A 23,762-nucleotide genomic window follows, 5' to 3' on the forward strand; every position below is an offset into this window, starting at 1 on the left:
ACCACCTAATCCTCCCCTCTTTATCATCACTAGTCTATGTCGAACGATGAGAAAACTGTAACAATAATTTACACATTTATTCTCATTTCGTTTTTCTTTGTTTTCTCAAACGCGCCAGCAGCCACAGAGACAGACCTAAACCTCATATGATACCATATATTATTTATAAGCTCGCGCCATTTAGCGACACTCATAGAAACAACCGCAAATCGACTCATACACTCAAACGAGGACTCACAGATATGGTGAATATTCCCTTGAATAAGCGACAGAGCGTCAGACAGAGCGAGTGACAGAGAAGCAGGGCAATATGCTATGACATAGGAGGAGAACAACAGCAACACCACACTACACTTTTTATTATGCACGATAAATTAATGATAATTTAAAGATAACATTTATATAAACAATAAATTTTGTTCTCTATCTCTCTCTCTCTCTCTTGATCTCGCTCTTCTCTGTTCTAAAAATAGAAACCGAACAGTTACAAAAAAGAATGGAATGGACTGGAATGGAATGGAATAGCGATTAGTAATGATAAAAACGTCCGTCGGTCGTTTTTCGTTTGGTCGGGGGGCTCCTCCATCGATATGGCAGTACATACTGTACATACATACATATGTACATATATCCAAAAATAATTATTATGGAGAAAAAGCTGCAAAAAAATAAGCACTGTTGTTGTTTATTCATGGAAGGTCTTACTTCATATTATAGATCTAGGGATTAGTCGATCCTAAACTGAAAATCTATGCTAGACATTTGCATTAAATGTACTGAGTATTGGGGGAGTATAAATGTAGCAAAAAAGCTTTGGATTGCATGTTGATTGCTTTCATCCAATTCGATTTTGAAAAACTAAGTTTATATGGGTGAAATCGCTCTTAAATTTACCAAGTGTATTTATTGTTTGCAATAGAAGATATTTTTAATGGTTTTGGAATGAATTTTAATTATATTTAACGATTATCTACTTTAATTTAAATAATCTCACTTTTTATTTAAATTAAATTTCAATCAATTTTCTAGACAGATTTCTTTAATTTTCTATAAACAAATTGATTAAAAACCAATCAAAAATACAAAATCCACAACACCCGAAGATTAATAACAATAGGCACTCAATAATCACTGTCTGTTATATATCTGTTGCACGCCTTTGGCTCCTCCTCTTCCATGCTTCTATCGTTTCATCGTTCTATTATTTTTCTATTGACTTTCATCGTAATGCGGAAGTCAGCCAAGGGCACCCCCCCCCCTAAATTTCCATACAACCGGCAGAAACAGCAATAGCGGCAGTCGTTCTTTAAATTCAAACAAAACAGAAGATGTTTGAAAGAATAACAAACATAAAACAGAAAAAACTTCATTCTCTATGGAGTATATTGTATTGTCTACCGTTTCCACTTCCTCCACATCCACTGCCACTGTCACTGCCACCGACAAAAAACAAAAAAAAATCCCAATCTCATGAAATGTATACAAGCTTTAACTGTCATTATTCACGCATTTGGAGCCCCCAAAGCCAAAGCCAAGCAAAAGCAAAAGCAAAAAGTCTGAGGTAGAGGAAGAGGCAAAGCCAAATGGGAAAACAAAGGTCTAAAGAGAATAAATTTGTTAAGCGGCAATTAAACGTCAATGGCAACACTTGAAATGCGATCCAAAGACGATGGATCGGCTATTTTGGAGGCTCTCTTTGGGGGTCTGGAGTGGGTATTATAACTGACATTTTCAAGTGACTTGTATTTCTACACCCCTCTAGCACCCTCTACCCCAGTCTGTCTCCTTAAATGATATTTGTTTTTACTTATCTTGAGGTCTTATCAAGTGTTTCGTTCACTCTTACTCAGATACGTACATATGTACATACATATGTATATACTCGTACCTCCACTCCTCTACCTCCAATAATACAAATAATACCCAATCATTTATGTATGGTGGGATGTTGAAATTATTGATAGCGATTTGATTGAGAGTCGCAAAGTCGGCAAAGTCGAAGGCGCCGGGTAATTAGCTTAAAAATATATGTATTATGGGGGCTTACACACAAACGAATTACTGAGTGAATGAATGAAGAACTTTTGAGGAGCCGCCGGGCCGCCGCAAGTTCATCAATCAATGGAGAGGCGACGACTTGGCTGGCCAATAGGCTATGGAACATGGAAGGCCTTAACTTGACTTTGATTGGCATCGAGGGGAAAAGAGGCAGGGGACAGTCAGCGCGTTGGAGGGTTCAATGAGCCTATCAATCAATGGGTTACACGATTCAAGTTACAATTCAATTAGCCAAAGAATAGGCTCGGGTCTCCGGATAAATAGCTTTAAATTAGGTGGATTATATTAACACCTTCCCAAGCAAAAATGGGGGTGAATATTGGTGACTGCATATCAACTGGCTTGATGGATGAACCTAAGGAGAAGTTTGCAATGGACTCAAGGACTCGTACGCTAAAGGAATATATTTGTATGCCTGGGACAGAAGAAAGCGTCGTCGAGTTGGGGAATGGCTCATTTTTATACGAACTTATTTTAAGGGAAGGGGGATCTGTTCGCAGGAGATTTTTGGCAAGCCTTAAATACTTAAAAATCCTAACATACATAGAAGAATATGTAGAAGAAAATAGCAACGCCCCATTTATACCACCATGCATTTACTTTCATTCATAGTCAAAAACCTCGGCCAAAACAAAGGAAAACTCAGAAAGAACATTAAATCCAATTATGCCTAAGAGGTATTTGATGGAACCGACCCGAATCTCAAGCGGATAATTTAAGTAAATGCCAATTAATTGATACCCTGAAAAAACCCAAACCGAAACCCAAACCACAGACAATTATATTGATACAAATAGAGACCGAACCCGAAACAGAGATCTACCATCCAGTTTTGTTGTTCAGTCAGGTAGCTTTTTATCCATCAATAAAATAACGAATAACAACAGAGACACAGACAGAAACAGAAACTACAGAAAACGATTTATCATCATGTGGTGTCAAATTTTGAGGTTTTTTTTTTCAATCTGGTTTTAAGTTTCAGTATTTGTTTCTTTTTTTGTTATCGGTTGACCTGGAAGTCAATGGGATTGATAGACCTCTTGACTGAGGTGGCTCTTGGAAGATGAGGTGATGCCGCCGCCACTGGGGCTGGGCACGTTTTCGGATCTGTTTCTTTTCTATTTTTATGATTATTGTAATGTTTGGAAGACCGACGACCACCTCCTCAACTGCTTAATTAATGAGTTTTCGCTTTCTACTTTTTCGCTGTTTTTTTTTTTTTTTGCTTGTCGCGTGGACAACCAGACACAATGACTAATCAGAAGATGGAAATAGGTTGGTGTTTTTTTTATGTTCGGTTGATTTTATTATATTTTTTTTGCCTGGCAATTCTTTTATTCCTTCTTGGGGGGTTAATTGAGGAGACGAAGACCCCCCACCGCCTCTGCTTCGCTGTGTCTTTGGTTGGTTGGTGTTCGGGTTCGGGTTTGGTCGAGTTAAGTTGAACAAACAAATTGCATTAATTTGTGTCTTATTATTTAATAACAAAATAAATAGACAACAGCCGACAGCAGCGTTAATTGATGGTGGGGGGGAGAGGAGGAGTGGACTGGCTCCGCGTGGGAGGCGGAATCGGTAGCGCGAATGTGGAGTGGTGGGGTGGGGTGGTCGATATCCATTGCGGTAGCTCTGCTATGTGTATTTAGCTTTCGTCGTTGCTGTCGGTTGCTGAGCAATTATTTTAATCCCATTCAATTAAGAATCGAACAAATCGAATCGAAGGGAAACGAAACGAAACGAAAAGAAGTAGTAGTAAGGAGAGAGGTGCCTTAACCAGGACACGCCTTGAACTTTTTACTCAAGAAGGAGCCTGGTCTGTTTCTGCGGCTTAATTCGAATTGACTCGCATTCGTATTCGAATTTGGCATAAATTATTCTACCATCTACCCCTCATCATGCTTGGCTCCGAATCTTTTTACCTTCTTCGATTTGCTGCACTCTATTGCTGCTGCATTTTTGAAGGACTTGAGGCGATTTCATTTGCTGCCAAGCCGCTTTTGAGGATTTATTCGGGTGTATTTTAATTGAAATTTTCCCAAGTTCCCAAAATACTGTCAAGTGGGTGGATAATTGTTTTGAAAAAATACCAAGGGAAATCCGTAAATAATTGGAATTCTAAATGACTGATTTTGGAGTTGTCCAAGTGCCCTTTAACCATCTAAAATTCAGTAGATTTCATCTGGAAATATATATGTACCTTAACCAAAGCCCCACCCCTCAATGTCGAACCCCCAAAGTCATACTGAATCAGCTCTTTTAGCACATTTATGGAAATACATTTCCATTTCAAGTTCAAATTTGTTGGAATTAGAATTTCGTGCATTCTCCTTCTCCGTTCTCTCTCCCTTTCTCTCTCTTGATTAAACTGTTGCCCGAAAAAATTATTATAATCGGCCGTACCATAAACCCATAAATTTTGTTGTTATTATATGATATGCATACACGTGTGTGTTCGAAAACGAGTACGAGTATGTGCGTCAAATAGAGGTGTTGGCATGGAATCGATTCTGATGGCGCCTCCCCCCCTAAAATCAACAGAACAGAAAGGGGTGGGGAAAAAAATACCACAAAGGCAACACCCCTCTCTCGGGGGAGAGAGCCTGATAATGATTATGTTTATTGGAATTGAAGACATTCGAGAGACGAGTTTTATCGCCCGTTCCTGTGCGTACTATTAATATAATTTTATGTGCAAAAATATTCCAATTTCAATATCAATCGAGTTGTGGAAAAGCAGAAGAGAGAGTAGGAGAGAGGTAGCGGCAGAGGTTTCTTATCAGCACCGAAAACACCCCAAAAATAAAACCCAAGTCGAGATAATGCTCTATAGAGCTTACTGGCGGGAAGAGGAGGGGATCATCATGGTGAGGGGCTGCAAATCTTTTTTTAGTCGGCGGTGTGTTCTCTCTGTCTCTCTCTTACCAATAGAGCAGCCACAGAGCACACAGCATTTTGTGGCATGTGCAGACACTAAACTTATTAATAAAACATCGAAAAATCGTATCAATTCTGAATTTGTGAATTCTAAATTCCGGATTCCGTTTTCAGTTTCGGATCGGATTCGCATCGGATGAGGCTTGGGGTGGGGGCTTAGGTCGCTTGACCGATCCGACAGCGAAGGCGGCGGCGGCAGCGGAGCTGGCGCTGGAAGAACGAGTCGCAGCCAATTGCTGTTTGCATATCACTTTGCCATTAATCGCTGGGGTTTTGTTGTTGCTCTTTTGCTTTAATATCATACTACATATATGTATATAGCAAATATATGTATATATACATATATGTACATATATATAAGTATATTTAGCGATACCAACAACAAAATGTTTTATTTTTAGCTTGGAGTATTTATAAATGGCCTTGGCGCTCCGATCCGCTCCGCTTAGGGACCCAAAAAGAGAGACGAAGCAGAAGAATGAGAGGAAGGGGGGGGAGGGAGGTCCGGTCTGGTCTGGTCTGGAGATTGAAGATCGCCCCTACATTTTTCGAGGCTTATGCGAACCAGAACATATGTTGTTTTGAAGTTTAAAATTATTTTAAATTAAAGTTTGTTTTTGCTTAAATGGTAAACTGGGATAATTGGGTAATTCTTGAATAGCAAAGCAAAATTACACCTGATAATTTCATATCAATATCATTGGATAGCTTATGGGATAATTGTGAGTTTAGGGGTCTGCTTAACCCCTTTGATATTTTGGCACATGTTTATATATTCCCCTTTGCTCTACTTTCACATGCCAGACACATTCAGCCATCTCTCCTCTCTTTCAATTGCTTAATCTTTAAACCATTAAATCACAAGTTTCACCCTTAACTGGGATTAACACGCATTCAAATGTCCTGAGTGCCGTTGACTGCCGCTACAACTTGATTCATGCTTACATACATACATATATCCCCCGACTTTTATCTTTTACTCAGACATGCATACCCGTAAATATATACAAATATATATATATTTATATTTCCCCCAAGAGCATGAACTGTCGCTCATTATAATCTCTGAATGTCTGAATGGGGGTGGAAGTAATAATGAAAGAAACTGCACTTCTGCACTTCTCAACAATTATTAAGCATACGCCCCAGTGCACAGGAGGATTGAATCCCTCTCCCCCACCCCCATGCCCACATTTTATGGGTATTAGGGAAGAGATATTGGGTAATGCTTGTGGAATGCTGTGAGAGAGAGTACAGAGAATATTGTACACTTGAGAGTGAGGAAATGTGGAGTGAGAGAAGGGGGGAAATACGTAAAATAAATGCACTCTAGTTGTAGCGCTGTTAATAATACAAATAAAAAATAAAAAAAATAATAATATTAATACCAGTTAAACCACTTTGCGTGCAAAGGCAGACAACGAGGCAGACCCCGTGCCGAGCGCCGACCACAGCAACAACCTGCATGGCATGGAACTTGTTAAATTGTTAAACCCATCAAGACAAGACCCAGCCCCAGCCACAGCCCCAGCCACAGCCCCAGCCTCAGCCCCAACACCAGCTCCAGTCACAGACCCGAAAGAAGTGGTCGAAGCCAGTCAGCCAGCCAGCCAGCCACCCTGTCACCCAAACAAACCAACAAACTGGCCAAGAAGAAGGCCAGGATGGGAGAAGACAGGACAGGACTGACCATCCAGGGGAGGAGGAGTAAGGTGTACAGAAGACTAAAGATGGAAATGGAGATGGAGACCACGTCGCGACGCATTGGCTGGCAAATACACTAGAGAGAGAGAGAGAGTCCCCAAGCTCTGCACTTGATAAAATAGAGAATATTTCTAATAGAGAAAAAATGAGGAGACAGAGAGAGAGAGAGAGAGCAAAGTGTTGGCTGTTGGAAACTGGATAATCTTGATGGGTGAAGTGTGCGGTGGGTGTGCTGGGTGGAGGTAAAGCGTTGAAGCCTCAAACTTGAAACCGAATTAATTAAATCGAGGAAGTTCAATTGGGGCAGAATTATTGGCTCAAGGGCCCAAGGCCCTTAGGGGCACAGAGACAGGAAATAGCCTACACTACTCATCCACAGGGATGAGATTATTAACCCCCGATAGCGCCTAAAACTATGCAAAGAAAACTCTTTTGATGGCAGAAGGAATGAGCCAATGATCCAGGAATTACACAACTTAAATTCCGTCTGACAGAGAGAGAGAGAGTGAGATATGGGTAGAAAATTCATTGAAGCATTCTGTTTTCCCCATGGAAATTGGAAACCTCTCCATCACCAGCGCTCCCTCTTCTTCTCTCTGCGTATTCGTGATGTGGAAAACGGAAATAGTGTTTCCTGTTTCAAAACCACTCAATTCTTTTTTTTCCCCCTTTTGGGTGCAACATTTTTGAAGGAGGAGGATGCTCAGCATTCATTCTAACGAGGGAAATGAAGCAAAGAAGGAACCCGGTTTCGGCTTTTGAGCGTGCCTCTTGTCGATTTGTTGTTGTTGTTGCAGTAGCATTGCCTTTTGGCGGCCGTTGCATGGCACATGTGGCGCGTATTCAAGTATTTCCCCACGGTCTATTTTTAGAAAATCCAGTTTTTTGGCAACACACCGACAGACAGACAAACAGACAGACAGACGGGTCTGTCTGCTTTGCATGAGAGAAGTCAAACGAGAGAAGGAGCCAAAGCGAGAGAGAGAGAGCGACAAGAGACACTGAGAGAGACTGCAAATGCAAAAGAGATTACCGAAGATCTTTCTGCCTTTCTAGACTCATAATTCCCGCTCATAAATGTTGCACACTCAAGGAAATTCCTTTGGTTTTTTGCCTTGAGTTGACCTCCCCAAAAATCCCTTCACTTTCACACGAACCAAAGCTGGAAGCCTAAAATTATGGCCAAATCCAGTCTGCCTTCTCTTTCCACCTCTCGCTCTCTCTTCCCCTTTTTTTCTCTCCTTCTCTCTCGCTCTCTCTCCCTCTGGCTGTCTGTGTTTGGGCTGTGTCTGCTGTTAAATGCCAAAGCTGCTGCCTGTCATGTGTTGCCTCCTTTTAAGGCCAGCAAAACGGCGCCTCATCAGGCGGGGCAGAGTCTGCGAGGTGGAAGTTGGAGCTGCAGCTAAGGCAATGGTATGCGATGGAGCCATACCCCATCCCCCAGCTCCTGGTCCACCATCATCATCATCAACGGGCCTGGGCTTGCGCTTGGGCTTCTTTGAAAGTGAAATTTCAGATTGTAACACATGCGATGACAATGCGGCTGCTGCTGGTTGCTGGAAGCAGCATCCACAGTACCTATCCACATCTCTTCTCTCTCTCTTTCTCTCTCAACGGATGCCTTGACATTGTTGAGTGTGCGGCATGGCATGGCATGATGCGGTATGGCGCTAGAATGATCTTAAATGGAATCATTGTCCCATTGAGGAATCGTTTTGAGGCAGAAAAGAGAACTGGGTTAGGTTCCGAGCAGCAAAGAGAGACCTATGAATGAACTTGGGAGGGGGAGAGCGAAGGATTTGCTCTCTAAAAGGTTTTCTTTAAAGAGAAACGATTGAATGAATGAATGAATCAATCTGTGGCTATCCTTACTTGCCTTCTATCCTTTCGTCATTACTTGAAGTATTTTCCTAAATTTTTCTTCAGTTTTTGGCTCATTTACTTTGTATGTGTGTGTGTGTGTGTGTGTGTGTTTATGTGGGGGACATTGTGTTGCCATTCAACAGATTGTGTGTGGCAAGGCTATGGATGGGCGATTCCTGATTCCCAATTCCAGTCACGGTCTGTGTGTGACGATAGAGAACCGAGCGAATCATTTGCAACAGTTGAACAGTTCGTTTATATTGTAATTTGATTTGAGCAGAGACACCAAGAGGAGGGGGGGAGTGTGGTGTGAGACATTATGGTAGATCCCTTGATTGTCCTTGATTCCATTCATTCAATTCCATTCCCGTTGACCACCTTTCTGGGCCAATAGGCAATGCAATCAACTCGCCTCACATGAGGCAGCTGTCTGGGTCCTGTCATTGGGTGGCTCAGCGTTGCTGCTGCTGGTGCTGCTGCTGCCACGCCTTGCTCCTTCACCATGCTCCATGGCATGTTCCTGCGGCCAAGACGGCCATTCATTTATCATATCCATTTGACAGATGTCAAAGCAGAGCCGTCATCCTCTGTGGAGTAGTGTAAACTTGAAAGGCTTCTTTGTCCTCATTTGCTGAATTCCCTTTTCCACTTTCTAATTACACTTTCTGCCACTTTCACTGCGAAGAGAGAGAGAGAGAGAGCAAAGAGGTTCTCTCTCGGAGGACTCATCTCTGTGGCGATGAAATCAAATTGCACATTCGGGTCCAATAATCTATTTAATGGTTGAGCCCTGCTATTGCCACTGCCCCCAGCCCATCCTGAATTTCTTTCATAGAGTAAGAGAGGACTTTGAACCCTTTCGCTGCGTGGGTGTGGTTGTGTATGTGTGTGTGTGGCTTCTGCCTATCTGTGTCTGTGGTGCGATAATGTTTCATTTGTGGGGCAGTCGTGTGTGTGTGTGTGTGTGTGTGTGTGCGGCCCTTTTGTGGGTTTAACTTGTTGATGATTGATGGCAGAATGGCCAAGGACTCAGTTGCCCTGTGTGTGGGCGAGTGTAAAGTGTGTGTCCTTGAACAGATTGGCTTGGCCTGCCCGGTGGGGGAAAACAATACAAAATAATCAAAAACAAAAACAAAGAAAAACAAATAATTAAATAAATAAACTCCGTTAAGAGAATTTTCACTCGGCAATGAGAAAAGCCAAGGATTAAAGGGATTTAATCCAAAGTTAATTTTGCAATTAAAATTTCAAGCAAATTTATGGAGATCCACAACTGAATCTAGAATTTGCTTTCAATCACGTAACTATGTAAGAGGATTTGTTTGAGATTATTTTCCACTCATTATGCATCTATTTGAACACATTCTGGATACATAATGTCGCAGATGTGTTTGAATTTATATTACTCTATAACTAAGTTCTTTGAGCTCTACCAAAAGTTCCCATTCTACATTCCACTCGAAAAATCTAGTTCCAAATTAACTTTTGCTTGTACAAGTAATTTACTGTGAATATATTTGAGCTACGAGTGATAGTTCCTGGACTTCTCTTCAGCATCTGTTAACCACCTGCATACACGCATGTTTCCCCTAATTGTGTTAGGCCCTTCATCAGAGGCAATTCATCTGCTCCATAAAGAACCAAAGCAAGGGAAAAACACTCACAATAAACTCCCTCCTTCCCGGACGTGAAGGAGGAGATTGAAACTGTATCTGAATCGGTGACTGAGACTGGGATTGAATTAAATCCGTCTGTGGAATGAGTCAAGTCCCCCGCCCCATGGCAATTGTCGTACGATTCACGTACATTTTCCGTTTGTTATTGTTGTTATTGTTGTTGTAGCTTTGGTTTTTTATTTATATTATTTCTGATACACGCACACACACCGCCCCCATGGACCTCCCTCCCCCCCTCCCCGCACCCACTCAATGGGTGATGTTTGCTGAATGTCGTGTGTTGGTTTATCCACGGGAATGCCTGGTGTTGTGGTCCGGTCGGTGCTTGGTGGCTGGGGATAGTCGTGTTTGTGTCTGGTTTCTATTTTTAGTGCGCAAGTTTTATTTTTAGAAAATCCAACACACACACACACGCACACAGAGAGACACACACGTGTGCAGCAGCAAACAACTTTAACTGGAAAAAAGTACAACTGCAACTGCAACTTGTTGCACTGCCTCGGCCAGAGAGAGAGAGAGAGAGAGGGAGAAGTAGATTCGATAGCCACTGAAAGAGCGCCCCACGTTGCGGCTACGCGATTTTTGTTTTGTTACACAACGTGACGCTGACTGTGGCTATACCCTTGAAATCAGTATAAGGGAATTAAGATTATGTTTGACACGCATAGGAGATGGGCTTTTACGACCGCATATATTAAACATAAATACATATGTATGCATATTATGTATATTCTTGTTCCCCCTTCAAACTGTTTGTATGAATAAGTAAACCCCGATCTATATATATTCTGCATGCAGTAAACACGTTTTAATACCATAATCCCATAATTTAACGAAAAGTGCAAATTCAAATTAAGCAAAGATTAATATAAATAGGATCTCTATATCATATGTATATTAAACATGCAGCTGCCATGGCAACGATCGCTTTTCAAAGGGTATCAAATACTTCGGCAAACGACTCGATCTTTGATCTCTTGTTTGTTTGTTGATTACAGCTAAGCTCTCTCTCTCTCTGCATCTTGTGCTCTCGAGCGCCGCTCTCCCTCTCTTTCTTTGCTCTCCCATTCTGTCGCCGCTCTCTCCCTGTGCCGTCTGTCCTCATGCTTTTTCCCATTTCGTTAAACGTTTTATCACGTCCGTCGTCGTCTCCCACTGCTGTTGCTGTTGCTCTTTTCTCATATTTTTCTTTAGAATGTGATTCTATTTATAGAATCGCGCGCCCGCTCTCTGCTGTTTCTCTCTCTCTCTCTCTATCTATCTCTCTGTCTGTCTGTCTGTTATTCTTTGCTGCTCTCTGTTTACTTTATAAATATTTAAATTGTTGTCACGTACTAAGTTCTTAATAGGTTACGTTATGTGTTTATTTAACTCATTTTGATTAGAAGTCGAGAAAATACGAATATACGGAAGAAGAGTGCCACAAGCCGCGCCGTATAACTAGGGACTACATATGTACAATGTATGTACAATGTATGTACATATATCCTATTAGGTCTTAATCTCGTTCAAAGTTCAACTTTTACTCTGTTTTTTTTGTTGAAAAGTATTTCTCCCTCCCCCCAAACAGACGCCGATCTTAAAGTTCTTTTCAAATTAATTGTTTACTCAAGTGTAATTAGGTAATAGAAATAATGAAAATATACTCGCTCGTAGCGAATATCAACACAGACACATCCCCCATCCCCACACGTGTTCATACATATGTACATGTATGTGTTTCTAATTAAATAATTTTAAATGTCACACAAAACATAACATAAACCAGGAATTCAGTTTTGCCTGACCCTCGCACAGTTGTGCAAAAAATTGGGGGAAAAAAAGTGTGTTCCATGTAGAAATATTTAGACAATAAATGACTTGCAATAATGTACACAAATGGGAGCAATCAAAATGGATTATTAAGATGCTGATGCTTAGAGGGGAATAGGGTGTTAAATGTACAAATCTATGGATATTACATATTATTTGGTTGGTTATTTAAGGGTGGAGTGAGACTCCCAGCAACCCCAGAATCGAGGTTTCCACATTGCTGCATTGCCCCTCCCACAGTAAATACTCAAATGATGTTCGTTATTTGTTTATTGAAGGTCACTGTGGAATTTAGAATTTGGTTGAAGGCCTGAAATCTTTGATTTAGCTAATTTGGAACTTTCGACTTGATAAATTTAGGGTTGAGCCCGTACCCAGATGCCAGATGTTAGACGGTATGCGATCTGCGATCCACCATGCTACGATGCCGTATAGTTTTTGGTGGGCTTTTTGAGGTCACCCGCAATCTTCTTGATGGCCGGCGGAATACGCTTCGCCACTCCCGGCTGCGAGCTGAGGAACGAGATCTCAAAGAGGGCGGGACGACTCGAGTAGACGTTGTGCAGCATGCTGATGAACCAGAAGAGCAGATCGTCCATATTCTGGAGGGTGCACTGGGCGAACACGGCCCCCGCATCACGGCCATGCTGATGGGAGTCGAAGAGGGCGACGATCGAGGCACGAAAATCGAAGGTGACCATCACCGTGCGACTGTCCGCAATTATGGCGGCGAACAGATGCGGTGGCGTGCTCTGGCCGATGGCCTGCTGGAAGACCTGCAGCGTGATCTGGAAGATGCGGGACAGCTGCACGGCCACGTTCCGGTTGTACATGGGACTGGAGGTGTCCGCCTCCATGTGCGTGTAGAACCACTCCTCCAGGCGGAAGTTCATCTTGTGCTGCGTCCGGATGGCCGCAATGGCGTCCGGGATGTTCAGATTGAGGTTGCGCGCGTGCGGAGTATTGGCCGAGATCACATTGTGGTAGACACTGTTGCCATCGTTCATGGCATTACCGAACATCTCCCAGCCGCGCGGCGGCAGATTCGACACCCGGTGGTAGAACCTCTCCGCCTTGGACACCTTGTCGGCCAGGAGCAGCGAGATGAGGGTGCACGAGTTGGTGCCGCTCTGCTGGAACTCCCCGAATCTCGACTGGCAGAAGTCGCGCGGGAACCACCAGATGTTCAGGTTGTCGATCTGCTCGTGTATGGCCATCTCAGAGCAGCAGCTTCGTCTTTGTCTTCTCCTGAGTCTTCGTCTGGCAAGCCTTCCGGCTGCGAAGCTTCGTCCACTCCTTCGTGGCAGCTGTCTCCAGGCACTCCCGCTGCTGCTGCTGCTGCTGCTGCTGCTGCTGTTGCTCTCACATAGTTGTCCACAAGTGCATTTACCCTCCAACAACAGCAGTACCTCGGACGTCAACCTACACGGGTAAGCAAACGGCGGCTGCTCCTCCTGCTCCTGCGCCTGGTCCTGCTCTTCCTGCTCCTCTCCAGTACACTCCAAGGGCGGGCTCTCGATCCTAACCGAACATTGAATTTTGCGTGCCTTTTGCCGGAGGAGTGCTCAGCGGAAAAGATACAAATCTTTCGGAATCGAAAAACAAAAAAATTTCTAGACCAACAATTGACAAAAAACGAACATGATGTGAGATTTGGATACCGACTGGGCGGGCTATGCTCCAAATCAAGTGGTTGGGCTTTGACGGGAAAGGTTAGGCTATCCATTTTCCAGGTGATATTCCGCCCTAGATGCTGGATAATACCTACAATTATTTAAATTTTACTCCGATGGTGGCTCATACATACATATATTCCGAGAATTCATATTTATTTGCTACTTCTTTTGGGAGTCTTTATACGTATAATGCGCATTCTAAGCTCTAAATGGAGTTGTAAACAAAGGAATTCTGAGGAACGGTCTCTCTCCTGTCGCATTACCTGAGGCCCCCGATAATCTTTATTCTAGGAATGGGAACACACATTTTAAAACTGGCCCAAAGGGGGGGAATTCTTGGAAACGCGCTCTTCACATCGCAACGTCAGCGTAGAACAGTGTCAAAATGCTGCGCAAATATTTATCAGTGGCGCCCAAAATTAGCCAAGGCCCGGGGCCAAGTAGTTCTAATTTTAAATTGCAACATTGGCCAAAAAATGAAATACTTAAGAATAAACAACGGACGGACGGTTCGGACGGGACATGGGACACGGGACGAGGGGAAGAAACAAAAATAAAATCGAGAAACAAATATGTGAAGTGTGTCGGAAACGCTAATTTATGGTGGCATGAGCGCTTTGGGGTGTTGATTGAGATTGAGATTGAAGCAGTGCTTGAAAGATTGCTGGAATGCCTGAATGGAGAAGGAGAAGCGTAGTAAAAGTTTTTTATGAGTCTCGATTTCCAAGAAATATTGTCGGAATGCCCACCGAGATTCCTTTGAATAATAAAAGTCAATAAATATTAAATATTGTTTACTGTTTATGGAGATATCAATGGAATGGTAACAAATAACAGCAGTCGCATATGCACATATTCAATAATAAATCAGCTTTAAAGAGATACAATTACGAAAAATAAATTATTGAAAACTCCCTTTTAATGCACCATTCCATTCACAAATGATTTCGTAATTATATTTTAAAATAAATACGAATATCCTCTGAATTGGGGGAAATGTGAAATGTAATCATATGCACATACATACATATGTATGCTTCAGGCTCAGTAATGTATCATTTATATATATATTAAAGTTAAAGTTAAAGTTAAACTTGAGCATTTAAGTACAAAACTCAAACAAAGGATGAGCAGCAGCACGCACTATGCACCATGCACTATCCACTATCCAGTATCCTCTCTCCCTCGGCTCTCTGTGCCCAGGGAGACTATCCCGTAATCCATTTTGAATGGAATGCGCTTTCCTTCCACAACAAACAAACAGAACAATGCAGGGAGGAAACCAGCTGGTGGCTGGGTGTTGATGTGTGGGTTCCCACCCACTTGCAGCAAGCAAATGCCAGGAACCAAATCAGGTATCCATCCATCCATCCATCCATCCATCCAGGTATCCATACGCTACGCTTCGCTTCGCTACGGTTAATGCCTCAAACGAAATTGCATAATGCTGAAATCAACGCGTACGCGTGCCATAATTAATAATAACGAGTCATGCAACCCTCTGTGGAGGAGGGGGGATACATTCCTCCTCTAATCCACTTAGCACCGATAGGATGGATGGCTTGGGCGCACTACTGGGCGGAGTGCCTCGTTGCCCAAAAGGATTTAATTAGAAGTTCTCTTCGCAGTTCGCATTCACACAACAGTTGACATTTGACTTCCTTTGGCATTGCATCCTTGTACAGCTGCAACACTTCTAACACCATTTCGTTGAATATCCTTTTGCTTTCTAGGAAAAGAGTCTTTTATTGCTTGCCTGCCGAGTGTCCGAGTGTCCTGCCCGACTCTCCGTCTATTCCTCTTTGTGTGTGTGTGTGTGGGCTCCACAGGCACGAGGTATACTCTGGCCCATCGAGTAATTACATTTTCCCAGAGGCAACACAATGCTACCATTCGAATAGGGCTTCTTTTTTCCCCCTTAACGTAGTAGGAAGGCAAAAAGACGCGGGTCTAAAAATAGTCCACAGACCTCGAGAGTTTCGGCTTACCTTTGCACAAATTTACTTATTGGTAGCTCATTCTGTTGGAAATAAATGCCACCAGAGAACTCAACTGTTTAAAATATAAACATAAAATACAAAAAATAGTTTAATATAGTTAATAGAGCTTCCCATATACAATGGAATGTGCGCACTCTAATATGTGTACGTATGTCTATAAGGGAACTTTGTCTAGAACTTTAAGGGTATGTAGCATGTTTGATCCGTGCCAGAGCTTGGAACTTCCTCTCTGATTTTTGTTTGTGTTTGCCTTTGTCAAACATGCATTCTATCATGCATCAGATGTGCATGTGCTAGAGTGCTAGAGTGCTAGAGTCCTGGGATTGAATTGCATCCTCACTTAACTCTGGATATCCCTCCGCTCATGAGTATACATATATGTTTTTGCTTTCTGTTTTGTTGCAGTGTGAGAATCTGTTGGGGCCCATAGGCGTCGCGCTGAACGGCCCCGGCCTAAGGGGCCATGACGCGTTGGCCCTTTAATCTACTACTCTTGCTGTCGGTGGCAGTGCGCGACTGTAGCAATCAACGCACCGTCCTCACCGTGGGCTATCTGACGGCTCTCACTGGCGAGCTCAAGACGCGTCAGGGCTTGGCCATATCCGGTGCGCTGACGATGGCCCTGGATGAGGTAAGTCCCTACTAATTGGAGGCCTCTACGCTCCAGCTTAAACAGCTGTTTGGCTAATCTATTAACCCCCCATCCCATTCCATCTTTCCATCGTCGTGTTAAGGTCAACAAGGATCCGAATCTGCTGCCAAATGTGACGCTGGACCTGCGCTGGAATGACACCAAGGGTGATACGGTATTGGCCACCAAAGCCATTACCGAAATGATATGCGATGGCATCGCCACCATATTTGGACCCGAGGGTCCTTGCTATGTGGAGGCCATCGTCTCGCAGAGTCGCAACATTCCAATGATATCCTACGTAAGTTCCGATTTATGATCCCCCCACACACCCAATTTCATGCATCGTCTTTTTCTGCGCAGAAATGTGCAGAGTACCGTGCATCCGCCATACCGACATTCGCACGCACCGAACCGCCAGACACGCAGGTGAGTGGTGGCAGAGAGAGAGAGAGTGAGAGAGTGGGAGGAAAGGTCTTGGGCGTCCATCCTTGTCCTGAATCTTTCGGTAAACAGGACACGCGGATTAGCCTTGAGCGAATGAGATAAAAAACAGCAAAAGAGAAGAGCCACAAGGACGGGGAACTAAGACAAAGGTCATGCCATACGTATGACCCCTCCCTTCGCTGGACAGATAGTCTTCTGCTTTGGAGCGCTCACACACACTTGACAGTTCCCATTCGTATGTGTTTTTGCAGGTCGTTAAGTCGCTGCTCGCTTTGTTGCGCTATTATGCCTGGAATAAGTTCTCCATCCTCTATGAGGATGTGTGGGGCCCGGTGGCGGATCTGCTCAAGGATCAGGCCACCAAGCGGAACATGACCATCAACCACAAGCAGTCGTTCATCGACAATCGTGCCAAATGCTGTGAACTGGGCCTCGATTGCTGTCGTTCCGGCTATTGGTATCAGGTGGGTTCGAGACACACACCAAAAAAAAAAACATAATTAAAAGTCCAAACACTCAACGCACACTCTCTCCCTTTCGATTCTTTTATAGCTGGTGCAGAATACAATGAACCGCACTAGGATCTATGTGTTTCTGGGTGCCGCCAATAGCCTGGTGGACTTTATGAGCTCCATGGAGACGGCCGGACTGTTTGCGCGTGGCGAATACATGGTGATCTTTGTGGACATGATGGTCTACTCCGAACGGTAAGCGATCGGTGATACTCGTGTAGTAAATTCTAAGCGAATTCTTTCGCTTGCAGTGAGGCAGAGAAGTATTTGCGGAAAGTGGATCAAATCGATGTCATGTCCAACTGCCACAGCACCGAGAAGTTCAACCAATTGGCACGCAGTCTGCTCGTCGTGGCCTCCACGCCGCCGACCAAGGGATATGAAAAATTCACAGAACGCGTGCGAACCTACAGCTCGATGCCGCCGTTCAACTTCGAGATACCCAAATTGTTCTCGCAAAGTAAATTTAGCAAGGTAAAGGGGAGTAATCCTTGTTGTCTGAGCATCCCATCCCTAACCCCACTGTGTTGCATGTCCTTCAGTTTATATCGATCTATGCCGCCTATCTGTACGATTCGGTGAAACTGTATGCCTGGGCTGTGGACAAAATGCTGCGCCAGGAGACGCGTGTGCTCACCGATGAGGTGATCTTCGATGTGGCCAGCAATGGGACGCGTGTCATCGATACCATCATCAAGAATCGTACTTATATGAGTGAGTAAAGGAAGGAAGCCAATCGATTCTGCTTTCTCTTTGTTGCTCATTGAGTAAAGTTTCTTTGTATCCACAAAAAGGCGTCACTGGCTCCACGATCAAGATCGATCGGTATGGCGATTCGGAGGGAAATTTCTCAGTGCTGGCGTACAAGCCACACAAATGGAATAACTCGAACGGTGTGATATGCCACTATCACATGGTACCCGTGGCGTATTTCCACCAAGGCGAAGAACTTCCAGTGAGTGAGTCGTCTTCTCTTTTTTAGTTTGCCTTTTGCCTTAGACTTTTTGACTTTGAGTTGATTCCTGCCCTCTGCCCTCTACCCTCTACCCTACAAGGGAAATCCATTTGTACTCACCCACACGTATCCGTGGTTCTATGCATCCTTTCTATAGGAATACAAACTGATCAATGGCTCCATAGATTGGCCCTCGGGCGGGGAGAAGCCTACGGATGAGCCCATGTGCGGATTTGCCAATGAACTGTGCAAAAAGGACGACACACACTACACATCCACAGTGGCTGCCGTGGTGCTGGGAGTGCTGCTCTTCTGCTCCGGCGTGATCACCATGAGCATCTATCGCAAGTGGAAGATTGAGCTGGAGATCGAGGGTTTGCTCTGGAAGATCGATCCCAATGAAATCAAGGGTTACTCTGGCAACGAGATTGTCTCCTCCCCCAGCAAGGTAAGTGAACGATCATCGATGCTTGCTTCTGCCCCCACTGAACTCTCTTCACTGATTCTCCAGGTCAGTTTGATGAGCGCCCAGAGCTATGGCTCACGCTGGACGAATCAGTTTGTGACCTCCACGGGTCGTCTACGCGGCGCTGTGGTGCGCATCAAAGAGCTAAAGTTCCCCCGGAAGCGTGACATCTCCAGGGAGATCATGAAGGAGATGCGTTTGCTGCGCGAGTTGCGTCACGACAACATCAATAGCTTCATTGGCGCCAGCGTGGAGCCGACGCGCATACTGCTAGTCACCGATTACTGCGCCAAGGGCAGTCTGTACGATATCATCGAGAATGAAGACATCAAACTGGATGACCTGTTCATTGCCTCACTCATCCATGACCTCATCAAGGTAACTAACTGAACGAGAGTGGAAAACAAAAGAAAAATCCCCTTGCTAATGTTCCTCTTCCGCTGCGATCTACAGGGCATGATCTACATCCACAATTCCCAATTGATCTATCATGGCAATCTCAAATCCTCGAATTGTGTTGTCACCTCGCGCTGGATGCTGCAAGTCACCGACTTTGGGCTGCACGAGTTGCGCCAGTGCGCCGAGAACGAGTCGATTGGGGAGCACCAGCATTACCGAAGTGAGTATCCAGTCGTTGCTCTTGGCTTGAGCTTCTCCTAATTCTGGAATCTCCTCTTTCTCTCGCTCGTTTCACAGATCAACTGTGGCGTGCACCGGAGCTGCTGCGCAATCATATCCATGGCAGCCAGAAGGGCGATGTCTATGCGTTTGCCATCATCATGTACGAGATATTTAGTCGTAAGGGTCCGTTCGGACAAACCATTTTAGAACCAAAGGATATTGTGGACTTTGTCAAGAAGCTGCCGCTCAATGGCCACGAGCCGTTTCGGCCGGAGGTCGAGTCCATAATAGAGGCCGAATCCTGTCCGGATTATGTGCTGGCCTGCATCAAGGACTGCTGGGCCGAGGAGCCCGAAGAGCGGCCCGAATTCAGTGCCATACGGTACGCGCTGCTCTCACTCCCTATAATTTCATTTCACTTAAAATTCATTCATTTATATATTTAGCAATCGCTTGAAGAAAATGCGCGGCGGTAAAACCAAAAACATCATGGACCAAATGATGGAAATGATGGAGAAGTATGCCAACAACCTGGAGGATATTGTCACCGAGCGCACACGTCTGCTGTGCGAGGAGAAGCTCAAAACGGAGGATCTCCTGCATCGCATGTTGCCACAGTCGGTGGCCGAGAAGCTGACCATGGGTCAGGGCGTTGAGCCGGTGTCCTATGATTTGGTAGGAAGAAACATCTAGCCTTAGGGATTGCCTGCCTCATACTCATATAACTGGTTTCTTCCATCCCATCCATCCACCCGCAGGTTACCATCTATTTTAGCGACATTGTCGGCTTCACGGCCATGTCGGCGGAGAGCACACCGCTGCAGGTGGTTAACTTTCTGAATGATCTCTACACGGTGTTCGATCGCATCATACGGGGCTATGATGTGTACAAGGTGGAGACCATAGGCGATGCCTACATGGTGGTAAGTGGCAGTCCAGGACGCACACGCATACTCTCTCCGTCCATGTGTTTCGCCCCTCTAATTTGATTTCCTTTGCTTTGGTCGATAGGTCTCTGGTCTGCCCATCAAGAATGGGGATCGTCATGCGGGCGAAATAGCTTCAATGGCTCTGGAGCTGCTGCAGGCGGTGAAGCAGCATCGCATCGCCCATCGTCCGAACGAGACGCTGAAGCTGAGAATCGGAATGCATACGGGCCCTGTGGTGGCTGGCGTCGTGGGCCTCACGATGCCTAGGTACTGCCTCTTTGGCGACACCGTCAACACGGCCTCGCGCATGGAGAGCAACGGGGAGGCGCTGAAGATACACATTTCCAACAAGTGTAAGCTGGCGCTGGACAAACTGGGCGGCGGCTACATCACCGAGAAGCGCGGCCTGGTCAATATGAAGGGAAAGGGCGATGTGATCACATGGTGGCTGACGGGGGCCAACGATAATGCGATACAGAAGAAGCCTGTGGACATGATGGACATGCCGCCGCTGTTCTCGCGTCCCAGGAAGAGTCCGAAGCTGAATTCCGACTCACGGCAGCCAAGTATTCAGGCCATGCACTTCTGCGGGACAGGATCGAGGCGTCAAAGCAGTGTGCCACGTCCGGCGGATGTCGAGTCCACGTACAGTCTGCAGGGGTCTGTGAGGGAGTCGCCGCGAGTCAGCAAGAGGGACAGGGACAGGGAGCGACCAGTCAATGGACTGGGCGGTGCACACTTTGTGGGCGGAGCACTCCTCGAGTCGGCTCTGGCCTCGCTCAGCACGCTGAATCATTCCGAAACAAATGAAACGAACTGTGATATGGATGGAGGAGTAGGAGGAGCGAGTCTAGTACGCCAGCCGAACGCTCTGCACAAGCCCCTGGCCATGGTGCGACCCCACAGGATCATCAGTGCCGCCCAGCTGCCCCTTGGGGAGGAAGACGACGCCGACGGCACCACCGTCTCCCAGGTGGATGTGGAGATGCTCTTGAGGGAATCTCGCTCCCTGGATCCCATGCCGTGGCAGCATCTACGCAAGCGGCACGAGAGGGTCAAGCTCCCACCCTCCAAGCTGTCTAAAAACAATTCGCGATCCCTGGACACGGGAGTGTCGCTGATCAGCGGCAACCAGAACGGCGACGTCGAGGGAAGCCAACTGGAGATCGACGACGACATGTCCGCCAATCCAGTGGATGCCAACGATGGCTACGACGATGAGCTGGGTCTGCTCATGCGGCACGACAACGGCCAGCTGCCCACGCTCCGCTACTCCGGCAGCTTCTCCAATGCCAATGCCCATGTCCATGGCCAGATCAGCATCGTTCCTACCGGCGGCAGCTCCAGCCGAAGGCGCACCAGCAATGTATCCTCCGGCAGCTGTGCCAAGCATCTGAACAACAACTGCAACGGCGGTGTGAATATCGAGGACGATCTGGAGTCTCCCCTCCTGCAGCGCCAGGCCTCGCTCTCTGTGCCGCCTGAGGAAATGTTGGCGCACAACAAGCGCTGGCACTCGCTGGAGAACATGGAGCCGGGCGGTGCCGGACACGGGAACAGTGTCAGCTATGCGGCCGACATCGATGGCCCTGTCCGTGGGTTGGACATCTTGGGCGGTTCCTCCTCCAATCAGCGTCCCAGAGGAGTCGGTGGCGTTGGCGGAGGCGCAGGCGGTGGAGCCACCAAGCTGGGCAACTGGATGGCCAATTTCTTCAAGGGCAACGGAGTGCGCAGCGTGGAGGCTAGGCGTGTGGGAATCCTGCCCACCGCTGTGCAAGGAGTACGAACTGGATTCACGGATATGACGGCAGCGGCAGCAGCCGGTGCCCGAGATCGTGAGAGTATAGTATAGAGTTTAGGATCTAAGAGGATAGAAGGATATCAGGATAGCTGGATAGCAGGGGATGGGAGGATAGTAAGTTGGAGGTGAAAAAGTTACTCAGGAACCGTGTCGAGCAGGAAACGATCGTCTGTCTTCTGGCTTATTTCTTCGTTTTGTGTATTGTAGTTTGTATCATCGATCGATCGAACCTATTTGTGTGCCTCTGTGTTGGAGATGCATCCCCCATATACATACAAACCTCTTCACCTCGAAATCGCTGGATTATCTATGGCTTGTCGATGTGAAATGGGATTCAAAGTATATATTTTTGTGTAATTGTTGCAATTTCGAGGAATCAAATCAGATAAATGATTAAAGCATTGCATATACATGTGTATTTGATAACTCTACCCTACATATAAATATTGGAGAAGCCGAAAAAACCGTCTAGTCACAAGGTCTTCAGACTAGTTATTGTTTTATATAATATATAAATATATATACTATACACACACACACACACACCCACACCCACACATCTAAATGTACGTTTGTAAATGTAACACAACCAAACACACACACACACACACACGTATTTATATGAGGAATCAAAAAGAAAAACAAAAAATATATTTGATGTAAATGTAATTGAGAAAATCTTTGCTTTTCTATACAAAATGCGATGCAGCTTAAAGGAAAACTAGTTAATTTATATATTTCGAAAATCAAAAGATGAAAAATTTATGTATCAATGTGTTTTGCTAGCATATAATTAAGTGCGTGTGATTGTACGTAATGTTTAAGCCCTTAACACTAAATGAATAATTTTAATTAATTAATTATGAACGAGAATTGTGAGCAGAGCGGCGAAAAAAGGCCTGATATGAGGTGTTTTTAGCTATATGTATGTATGTATATTTTTAAAAGAAATTTGTTAAATTTGCCATATATAAATACAAAGAAAACAAGAAATGATTTGATATTTTTCGGTGGCATTTGATCAGCAGAAAATTTAAAATTTGCATTCTGGGGCGCCAGAGTTTAGTAACTATCGCTGCAGAGAACTTGGTTGGTTGGTTTTCTGGCAACGCTGTTTTCGGGGCAATATCACCACTAACCATACAGTATATAGATGTATGTGCCAGTTCATACAACAAAAGTGGTGCAGCTGAGTTTTCAGCGTTCGTACATACATATACATATGTAAATACATACATATATAAAATTATTTTAGTTCAAATCACTTGTTTTATATAATCTGAAAAACATAAATTTATTGACAAAGTTGATAGTATGTCTTGTGGTCTTTGATTCTGATTTGGAGCATTCAGAGTATTTACTTCTCTGTGTGCCAGAAACAGCCGGCATTCTACTCTATAAAGGAAGCGAAAAAACTATTTAAAACGCGAAATTTTCGTTTGAATTGTTCAATTATAAACAATAACAAAGATATGAATTGCTTTTAGCTAAATGCATTCTAGTTTTTACATTTTTCCCTTTATTTTACATTTTTGTTAGCGGTCAATTATACTTTTTCGTTTCATATCAGACAGCTTTAGTCAGCGAGCAATTACATTTTTCGTTTCATATCAGTCAGCTTTTGTCAGAGAGGAATTCTAATATTTCCTTTCATATCAATCAGCTTTTGTCAGCAAG

The 23,762-nt window shown here is 44.6% G+C and overlaps 2 protein-coding genes across 4 annotated transcripts in view; one reads left to right on the forward strand and one right to left on the reverse strand.

The window, feature by feature from the left end:
- Positions 1-23,070, forward strand: part of LOC111067917 (receptor-type guanylate cyclase Gyc76C) — a 43,279-nt gene extending 20,209 nt beyond the window's left edge. For 2 of the 3 annotated variants that reach the window (XM_022357263.2, XM_041592638.1), the window contains exons 4-18: positions 16,129-16,354; positions 16,458-16,655; positions 16,718-16,783; positions 17,053-17,265; positions 17,354-17,508; positions 17,565-17,787; positions 17,856-18,027; positions 18,108-18,268; positions 18,426-18,716; positions 18,780-19,112; positions 19,188-19,353; positions 19,431-19,737; positions 19,802-20,030; positions 20,114-20,278; positions 20,367-23,070. In XM_022357263.2, coding sequence (XP_022212955.1) covers positions 16,187-16,354; positions 16,458-16,655; positions 16,718-16,783; positions 17,053-17,265; positions 17,354-17,508; positions 17,565-17,787; positions 17,856-18,027; positions 18,108-18,268; positions 18,426-18,716; positions 18,780-19,112; positions 19,188-19,353; positions 19,431-19,737; positions 19,802-20,030; positions 20,114-20,278; positions 20,367-22,136 — 4,617 coding nt within the window. In that variant the 5' untranslated portion in view covers positions 16,129-16,186 and the 3' untranslated portion in view covers positions 22,137-23,070. Of the gene's footprint in view, positions 1-16,128; positions 16,355-16,457; positions 16,656-16,717; positions 16,784-17,052; positions 17,266-17,353; positions 17,509-17,564; positions 17,788-17,855; positions 18,028-18,107; positions 18,273-18,425; positions 18,717-18,779; positions 19,113-19,187; positions 19,354-19,430; positions 19,738-19,801; positions 20,031-20,113; positions 20,279-20,366 lie in introns of those variants that run through there. The other variant, XM_022357264.2, reaches the window with a different exon arrangement.
- Positions 12,303-13,720, reverse strand: LOC111067919. The gene has a single exon (XM_022357266.2). It carries the CDS (start codon positions 13,262-13,264, stop codon positions 12,467-12,469), a length of 798 nt encoding a protein of 265 aa, XP_022212958.1. The 5' UTR covers positions 13,265-13,720; the 3' UTR covers positions 12,303-12,466.
- Positions 23,071-23,762: the final 692 nt, after the last annotated feature.

The sequence above is a fragment of the Drosophila obscura genome, unplaced genomic scaffold (assembly GCF_018151105.1).
Source record: "Drosophila obscura isolate BZ-5 IFL unplaced genomic scaffold, ASM1815110v1 contig_181, whole genome shotgun sequence".
Lineage (NCBI taxonomy): Eukaryota > Metazoa > Arthropoda > Insecta > Diptera > Drosophilidae > Drosophila > Drosophila obscura.